The 10,337-nt window shown below is 40.5% G+C and overlaps 1 protein-coding gene across 1 annotated transcript; it reads left to right on the plus strand.

The window, feature by feature from the left end:
• Positions 1 to 1,503: 1,503 nt before the first annotated feature.
• On the plus strand, positions 1,504 to 3,916 carry LOC118647082. Its single transcript, XM_036291289.1, has 2 exons — positions 1,504 to 1,955; positions 2,042 to 3,916. The coding sequence occupies exon 2, from the start codon at positions 2,130 to 2,132 to the stop codon at positions 3,663 to 3,665; it is 1,536 nt and encodes a 511-aa protein (XP_036147182.1). The 5' UTR covers positions 1,504 to 1,955; positions 2,042 to 2,129; the 3' UTR covers positions 3,666 to 3,916.
• The last annotated feature ends 6,421 nt before the right edge of the window (positions 3,917 to 10,337 follow it).

The raw sequence follows: 10,337 nt of genomic DNA on the forward strand, positions 1-10,337 counted from the left end.
CAACGAGGATACGTAGTAATGGTATATCCACACAAACTTGCATAAGCGCATAACCATATGCATAAGAAATTCGATTGGTCTATTTTCTTATGTAAGTACTTGTAGACCAATCAATTTTTTTATATGCGCTTATGCAAGTTGTGTGGATATACCATAAGACGCTCGTATACGATCTAGCCATCGACATATAGAATGGACTGAGCATTGCGATAGGTTAGCGCGCGTCTGCTTTAGAGTGAGAGGTACTACACCTGGGGCTCGATTCTTGAATTTATTCGCAAGAGAAACGTATTTGCAAATTTTGTTCTTACAGAAAAGTTAGAAATTTATTGGCTATCGTATGGCTATTAACCAATAAACTTACAACTTTCTGTTAGAGCGAGTATTTGCGTATACGTTTCTCTTGCGAATGACTTCAAGAATCGAGCCCCTGGGGCTCGATTCTTGAATTCATTCGCAAGAAAACGTATTCGCAAATTCTGTTCTTACAGAAAAGTTAGAAATTTATTGGCTATCGTATGGCTATTAACCAATAAACTTACAACTTTCTGTTAGAGCGAGTATTTGCGTATACGTTTCTCTTGCGATTGACTTCAAGAATCGGGCCCCTGAGGCCTATGTTTGTCTCTTTTGCAAGCTTCTGATTTGTTATTTCGTCCCCCTCCATTCACGGAATTAAGCCCTAAGGAATTAACTAATTATATTCGATTATTCTTCTCATATTCGACTATAATTGATCAATTTCTTATGGCATAAGGCTTACTACACCTATTGTAGATCCGGCCTAAAGGCCCTCACACATGAATTGACATAACCGTTACAGTAAGGGCCACCGCACAAAGGGCCACCGCACAAACTCTTCCATAACGCGTTACGTTACGTTAAGTACTCCATACAAACCTAAGTTGTACTTAAAATTTAACTTAAATCAACGCACAAAGAAATCCTTAACGTAAGTTCTTACGTTAAGGATTTCTTTGTGCGTTGATTTAAGTTAAATTTTAAGTACAACTTAGGTTTGTATGGAGTACTTAACGTAACGTAACGCGTTATGGAAGAGTTTGTGCGGTGGCCCTGACGCGTCAAAACCTTATGTTATGGTTATGACCTAGTTTACACCGAGCACTTGGTACGCGTATCAAATAGTAAATAACTAGTGAATGTGTTTAATCATTGGCTGATCAGCTTAAATTCACTACTTGATACGCGTACTAAGTGCTCGGTGTAAACTAGTAGATAGACACGGGGGGTGTTTACGATAATGGCCTAGTTTACATCGTGCATTTGATACGCGTATCAAATAGTAAATAACTAGTGAATGTGTTTAATCATTGGCTGATCAGCTTAAATTCACTACTTGATACGCGTATCAAATGCACGATGTAAACTAGGCCCATGGCTATCGGAGTAATTTTCTCTAGGACCGAAATATATGATAAGCACAACCATCTACTATCATCATGATTCGTGACAACTCAATGCTGTCCGGTATAGCCAAATCATCACGAGCAAGTTGCGAGTTTGGCTTTCGTCGAGGTCGCTCCGGAGATGATTGCTTGTCTGTTCTGAATATTGATATATATAAATCATTTATGAAGGGAGAAATGATTGGAGCCTTGTTTCTTGATATCGAGGGAGCATACGACAATATTATTCCTCAGATGTTATTTAACATCCTTAATAAACTTAGAATGCCAAGGGGATACAAAGCCTTCTTTTTAAATTTCCTTAAGCCCAGATCTGTTGATTTTTTTGAGTCGGGTCAGTTTGTTTCTCGTCGTCTGATTTGTAAGGGTCTTCCGCAGGGATCAGTTCTTAGTCCCATTCTATTTAACATTTATATCAGAGACTGTCTTAATCATATTTCTCATGATTGTTCATCACTTCAATACGCAGATGACGTGGTTATCTATTCTGCGGATAGATCATGTGAGAGGATAATACATAGCCTTCAGTTGTCCTTTGATAAGTTTTCTGAGTGGCTGGAAAGTCTGAATCTTGACATTTCTTTGTCCAAAACTCAGTTTATCATTTTTCACAGGAGAAGATCGACATCTTTCCCAGATTCTGTCCGGTTTAATAATGATTTATTACAGATTAGAAAACAGATTAAATACCTTGGTCTCGTGATGGATTCAGGACTTAGATGGAACTCTCACATAACTTATGTGAAGGATAAGACTGGTAAGTTTATTAATATTCTTAAATGGATAGCAGGTTCTACCTGGGGTATCAGTCCCACCTGGTGTATTAACTTCGTTAATGCCACTGTCAGAGCTCAGATAGAGTGGGGATCCTTCTGGTATGTAAATTCTGCGGGTACCTATTTCTCCAGAATTGAGAGGCTCCTAGCACTGGCATACAAGATCGCTTTGGGAATTCCTCGATTCTCTCCGAACAGAGTTGTTTGGAAATTTTCCAACCAAGTGTCGATCCGTAGAAGGATCGCACAATTGTGTGATAAATATGTATGTAAAACCATTCAATTAAGGAAGACGAGAATTATCAATAAACTGAAATTTTTAACGATTTTTGTACAATCACGAAACATAGCACCGAGAAATATTCCATATATTCTTAGTAGATTCAATGAGATATACAAATTCTCCAATTTATTATACCTATGGGATTTGCATCCGGCATATTCATATCCGTTAAATCTAAACCAGATTGAGTTGAATATTGATACATTGTCAGGTAGATTAGCCTTAACAAGCGGGGACCCGAATCGGGCCTTTTTGGGATTGACAAACCTTAAATCAGTTTCCGCGGAGGAAATAAGAATATTTACTGATGGCTCTCGTTTGACTCCCTCGGGTGAAGGTTGTAGAGTGGGATGTGCGATTTGGATCCCTAAGGTTGGGATCACCCTTAAGTTCAAACTAAATGATCTTACCAGTTCTTTCGCTGCGGAGGCGTTTGCAATTGCGAAGGCAATTGATTTTGTAATTCATAGTGGCTTTAATTGCGTAAACATCTGTACGGATTCCTTGAGTTGTCTTAATGCAATTGAGTCAGGGGATTTCCGTCCTTTTCCGTTGTGCAACTTGATAAGGGACGTCAAGGTTAAACTTTTACATGCTGTGTCAATGAGTAAATCGATTAGATTCACATGGTGTCCTGCTCACAAGGGTATACAGGGTAATGAACTGGTTGATAACGCGGCTAAGGATGCTGCTCTTTTGGAAAAAAATCCGACTAATAAAATAGATTATAGACAAGCTTTATCTTCCATGAAGGAACTGTATTTGAAAATAGATGAGAATTTTTTAACTAGTATTAATATAGGTACGGGGGAGAAATATATGTCTTTTCTATCAAATATAAATGTTAGTTTCTTAAGAAAGAAAAAATGTAAATTTAAGAGAAGGGACTTAACTGTCCTCAATAGAATTATCACTGGATATGCTTACTCTCAGAGTTTCCTTTTTAAGATTGGTGTTTCTCAATCTCCAGCCTGCGCTTGCGGCTTTGAAGTTCAGAATTTGGATCATATCTTTTTAGCCTGTCCAATGCATGATTTTCCCAGATCGATGTTATTTACAACGCTGTTTGCAGAGGGCCTCTTGGCCCCCTTTTCTTTGATTTACATTATTAATAACATTAATTTAAATATTGCTGGGTCACTAATCAAATTTATTTCAGAGAGCAAATTAACTATTTGAATTGTTAATGTTCAATTACTAAGTCGAGCTTTACAAAAGAACTTACCCATACGCAGGGGAATTTCCCCGATATCAAGTGCAATCACTAAGGAGCTTCAAGAATCATACCAGGATCCAACCATATACATACATAAATAGCAGACACACTATCCCCAGGTGCCTGCTATAGGTCTTCGACCTAACTAACTATGGTACTGTGACTCTCACTAGAGTCGGATATCCAATTGGGGAATAACAAGAACAAGAAGAAAGTTGCGAGTTGCGAGTTCCGTGAGTTTGTAGCAGGTAACCTAAAAAGTACGACATAAATAATTTGATTATTACAATTAAAAATAATCTGTTTTTAATGTATGGTAAGATTATTAACTTCATTAAAATAGTAATTATATAACACAATCATGTATTTTTAAAGTATTGTCTAAAGTAATATTAAAGAGATTATTTTATTTACAAATATTTTATTTATTAATTTGTCTATCAAGTTTCTATTATAACGTATATCTAACGTATATCTGTTTACAGTATATCTTAATTTACTATGCACTTGTATTACAAATTTAAAAAATTTATTGTAAACATTATTATTAGTTTCACATTAGTGAAATATTCATGCATAATATTTATACATAAAGATATATGATTTTTTAAAATAATGATAACACCATGCAACTTATCATTAACAGTTGTTACAAGAAAGAAAAATATTTATACTTAAATTTTTATTTTACTTGTAATCTAAAAAATATTATTAATAATTATTTATTTAGTAATTTTACATAATTTATCTCATTTGTTTCAAAGTGTTAACACCATCCGTTTAATAAAAGATGACTTTTCTAATATATATGTTAGTTAATAATAAATAATAACATTTATTGAGAATCAATGTTTAATTAAAATATTATATTAGGTTTTGAAATAATACCGTTATGATAGAAACTTGATAGACAAAATAAATATTTGTAAATAAAATAATCTCTGATATTACTTTAGACAATACTTTAAAAATACATGATTGTGTTACATATAATTACTATTTTAAAGTTAATAATCTTATCATACATTAAAAACAGATTATTTTTAATTGTAATAATCAAATTATTTATGTCGTACTTTTTAGGTTACCTGCTACAAACTCACGGAACTCGCAACTTGCTTGTGATGATTTGGCTATACCGGACAGCATTGAGTTGTCACGAATCATGATGATAGTAGATGGTTGTGCTTATCATATATTTCGGTCCTAGAGAAAATTACTCGGATACCCATTATCGTAAACACCCCCTATGTAAAACATTATGCTAGTTACTTGCTAGTTTGAAAAAAAATGGCGGACGTGAGAATACCTTTGAGTATATATACAAAGGAGAATACCTACTTTTTTAGTGCTCTAACAAAAGACCAGGGGCTCTATTCTTGAATTCATTCACAAGAAAACGTATGCGCAAATACCCGCTCTAACAGAAAAGTTGCAAGTTTATTGGTTAATAGCCATACGATAGCCAATAAATTTCCAACTTTTCTGTAAGATCAGAATTTGCGAATACGTTTCTCTTGCAAATGAATTCAAGAATCGAGCCCCAGGGGCTCTATTCTTGAATTCATTCACAAGAGAAACGTATTCGCAAATTCTGATCTTACAGAAAAGTTGGAAATTTATTGGCTATCGTATGGCTATTAACCAATAAACTTGCAACTTTTCTGTTAGAGCGGGTATTTACGCCCCAGGGGCTCGATTCTTGAATTCATTCGCAAGAGAAACGTATTCGCAAATTCTGTTCTTACAGAAAAGTTGGAAATTTATTGGCTTTCGTATGACTTTTAACCAATAAACTTGCAACTTTTCTGTTAGAGCGGGTATTTACGCATACGTTTCTCTCGCAAATGAATTCAAGAATCGAGCCCCAGGGGCTCGATTCTTGAATTCATTCGCAAGAGAAACGTATTCGCAAATTCTGTTCTTACAGAAAACTTGGAAATTTATTGGCTATCGTATGACTTTTAACCAATAAACTTGCAACTTTTCTGTTAGAGCGGGTATTTACGCATACGTTTTCTTGCGAATGAATTCAAGAATCGAGCCCCCGGTTCCACAACTCACGGTTAACTGCTAACGGGAGATTAATCGACTACCTATCTTTCTCTATATTATTATCTAAGGAGAGACAGAAAATCTATTAACCTCCCGTTAGCAGTTAACCGTGAGTCGTGGAATTGGGTCTAAGAATACCTACTTTTCTAGTGCTCTAGTGCCTTACTTGAAGTATCTACTTGAATCATTAGTGGTAGTTTTCTTCAGGATAGTATTAGTAAGATACACGACAAGTCTAATAACAATACTAAATCTATTTTTTAGTCCTCGGCTGAATCGCTGAACGCGTCGACATGCGAGCAAGACACGATCCGATACCGAACTTTGTGCCGGTTATACCCGCAAAGGTAAAGGTCACCACCGGCGAGGAGGAGGAAGACACGTTGTACTGTGGCCGGGCGAAACTGTTCCACTTCATCGACAAGCAATGGAAGGAACGCGGTGTTGGTGATGTAAAGCTATTGCGTAACAAAACGGGCAAGGTGCGCCTGCTGATGCGTCGCGATCAAATTCTGAAGATCTGCGCGAACCACATGTTGCGACCCGACATGGAGTTGAGTCCCGTGGTGAACAACAACAAGGCCTGGTTCTGGGTTGCCAACGACTTTGCTAATGAGGAGGTGAAGCTGGAGAAACTCTGCATTAGATTCAAAACTTCAGATGAGTCAATGGCGTTCAAGGAAGCCTTTGATCAGGCGAGACACAGTTTGTCCGCGATATCTCTGGGAAAACCACCCAAGAACGGTAAAAGAGCTTCCATTACTTTCTCTAGTAATAAAGATTCGTCCAAGATTCAAAAATCACAGTTGATGCAGCAAGCCAAGACAGGTTCATCAGTGGAAGTGTTTTTGGACAAGTCGAAATTTGACACGACAACACTAGGCGAATTCTCCTTCAGTTCTGAACCCATTATTCAAGAAGTCAAGGACATGGAAGTGGGTGAATCCAAGAAGACCGAAGAACCACCAAAAGTTAACTCATTTAGCGGATTTTCATTTATCGAGTCGACCGGTACTCTCGAGACGAAGACTACAACAGATGTCTCAACGCCGTCCGCAAACTTCGTTTTCGGAATCTCTACTTCGTTAATGAATAACTCGCAGTCGTCCGTTCTAACGAACACGACCGCGAATGCATATAACGTCGTATCGAGCTGTCAGCAGAAGTTAGCCAAAGGCAGCAATCCGAGCGAAGTAGCGAAGGAGCTCGAGAAGAAGTCTCTGATGAGCAAGAGCAAGGCTCAAAGTGTAGTGGAGGCAAAGCCATTATCGGAACTATTTAAGCTTCTGACCGATTCCTGGGAGTGCAGTGACTGTTATACTAGAAACAACGCTATGGACACGAAATGCGTAGCCTGTCAAGCTCCGTCACCTTTAATGGCGAACAACAAGAGCAGCTCTGTGATCACTAGTAGTAAGTACATCGAATCCAGTAACAAACCACCGTTGTCGGAACTGTTCAATAGCGGGGCAAACTGCGTCTACTGCGTTGTCTGCGGCAATTTCAAGGACCCATCGCAGCCGCCCAAGCCGCAGCAAGCCAACATTTTCCAGTTGAACACATCCTCTTCCAGCGCGATGCCTATGACTACGTTCTCCTTTGGCATTTTCAAGGACACCGTTTCAAAGGAATCGACCACGTTCAACTTTAGGATGCCGCAGGCGGAGGATAAGAGCGTTTCGTCCAAACTGAAAGAAACTACAGGCATCAAAGGTTTTGTGTTCTGTACGCCAGTGAAGAGCAGTGTTGCGTTGGACGCGAATGACTCGTCATTTACTTTTGGATCGCCCGCAAAGTCCTTTGATTTCAATTTTACAGCCAAGTCACCGGCTACATTGCCTGGTGGCGGTGGCGAGACCAGCAAGGACGAGATGGTGGAGAGCGAAAACGTCTACTTCTCGCCGATCGTGCCGTTACCAGATAAGATCGAGATGAAAACCGGCGAGGAAAACGAAGAAATACTCTACAGTTATCGCGCGAAGCTCTTCAGATTCGATAATGCGGTGGAGGAGTGGAAGGAACGCGGATTGGGCGACATCAAGCTGTTGCGTCACAGGGAGACCGGCAAGCTACGACTGATCATGCGTCGGGATCACGTGTTAAAGCTGTGTCTGAATCACATAGTATCCAATGATCTGGAGTTTACACCGAAGGACGAGAAATCATGGTTTTGGTCTACCGCGGATTACAGCGAAGATGAGATTGAGTACATGCAATTCGCCTGTCGCTTCAAGACAGCCGAGATCGCTGCGGACTTTATGAAAGCAATCGATAACGCCAGAAAAAACGTTAAACTCGCAATAAAAATTTCGACGAAGACGACCACCTCTCTGGTCAAGGAGATCGAGATCGTCTACGAAGCAAAGGCTACTCCGGAGGAGAAGGTAGCCGCCTTAAAGTTACAACTACCGGAGGACTTCTATGCTTACAAACAAAAGGATTGTTGTAGCTGCAGAGGGTGTAGGGAACCGAGTATAGTGCTAGATCCAGACGTCACTGGACAAGATTCGTCGAAATCGAAGCCAAAATTGATATCGAAAAAGAAGAAAGTGACAGCGCAATCAAAGATCTCGAGCACTGTAGACACGAGTTTGTCGAGTAGTTATGAGAGTACCTGCGAAAATACTATCCAGAGCGTAACGCAATCTGCGCAATCTGTGAAGCATGAATTCTCCTTCGCGACGGCCACGTCGTTACCAGATAAGATCGAGGTGAAAACCGGCGAGGAAGACGAAGAAATACTCTACAGTTATCGTGCGAAGCTCTTCAGATTCGATAATGCGGTGAAGGAGTGGAAGGAACGCGGATTGGGCGACATCAAGCTGTTGCGTCACAGGGAGACCGGCAAGCTACGGCTGATCATGCGTCGGGATCACGTGTTAAAGCTGTATCTGAATCACATAGTATCCAATGATCTGGAGTTTACACCGAAGGACGAGAAATCATGGTTTTGGTCTATCGCGGATTACAGCGAAGATGAGATTGAGTACATGCAATTCGCCTGTCGCTTCAAGACAGCCGAGATCGCTGCGGACTTTATGAAAGCAATCGATAACGCCAGAAAAAACGTTAAACTTGCAATGAAAATTCCGACGAAGACGACCACCTCTCCGGTCAAGGAGATCGAGATCGTCTACGAAGCGAAGGCTACTCCGGAGGAGAAGGTAGCCGCCTTAAAGTTACAACTACCGGAGGACTTCTATGCTTACAAACAAAAGGATTGTTGTAGCTGCAGAGGGTGTAGGGAACCGAGTATAGTGCTAGATCCAGACGTCACTGGACAAGATTCGTCGAAATCGAAGCCAAAATTGGTATCGAAAAAGAAGAAAGTGACAGCGCAATCAAAGATCTCGAGCACTGTAGACACGAGTTTGTCGAGTAGTCATGAGAGTACCAGCGAAAATACTATCCAGAGCGTAACGCAATCTGCGCAATCTGTGAAGCATGAATTCTCCTTCGCGACGGCCACGTCGTTACCAGATAAGATCGAGGTGAAAACCGGCGAGGAAGACGAAGAAATACTCTACAGTTATCGTGCGAAGCTCTTCAGATTCGATAATGCAGTGAAGGAATGGAAGGAACGCGGATTGGGCGACATCAAGCTGTTGCGTCACAGGGAGACCGGCAAGTTACGGCTGATCATGCGTCGGGATCACGTGTTAAAGCTGTGTCTGAATCACATAGTATCCAATGATCTGGAGTTTACACCGAAGGACGAGAAATCATGGTTTTGGTCTACCGCGGATTACAGCGAAGATGAGATTGAGTACATGCAATTCGCCTGTCGCTTCAAGACAGCCGAGATCGCTGCGGACTTTATGAAAGCAATCGATAACGCCAGAAAAAACGTTAAACTTGCAATGAAAATTCCGACGAAGACGACCACCTCTCCGGTCAAGGAGATCGAGATCGTCTACGAAGCGAAGGCTACTCCGGAGGAGAAGGTAGCCGCCTTAAAGTTACAACTACCGGAGGACTTCTATGCTTACAAACAAAAGGATTGTTGTAGCTGCAGAGGGTGTAGGGAACCGAGTATAGTGCTAGATCCAGACGTCACTGGACAAGATTCGTCGAAATCGAAGCCAAAATTGGTATCGAAAAAGAAGAAAGTGACAGCGCAATCAAAGATCTCGAGCACTGTAGACACGAGTTTGTCGAGTAGTCATGAGAGTACCAGCGAAAATACTATCCAGAGCGTAACGCAATCTGCGCAATCTGTGAAGCATGAATTCTCCTTCGCGACGGCCACGTCGTTACCAGATAAGATCGAGGTGAAAACCGGCGAGGAAGACGAAGAAATACTCTACAGTTATCGTGCGAAGCTCTTCAGATTCGATAATGCAGTGAAGGAATGGAAGGAACGCGGATTGGGCGACATCAAGCTGTTGCGTCACAGGGAGACCGGCAAGCTACGGCTGATCATGCGTCGGGATCACGTGTTAAAGCTGTGTCTGAATCACATAGTATCCAATGATCTGGAGTTTACACCGAAGGACGAGAAATCATGGTTTTGGTCTACCGCGGATTACAGCGAAGATGAGATTGAGTACATGCAATTCGCCTGTCGCTTCAAGACAGCC

Source organism: Monomorium pharaonis, chromosome 8, assembly GCF_013373865.1.
Source record: "Monomorium pharaonis isolate MP-MQ-018 chromosome 8, ASM1337386v2, whole genome shotgun sequence".
NCBI classification, from domain to species: Eukaryota; Metazoa; Arthropoda; class Insecta; order Hymenoptera; family Formicidae; genus Monomorium; species Monomorium pharaonis.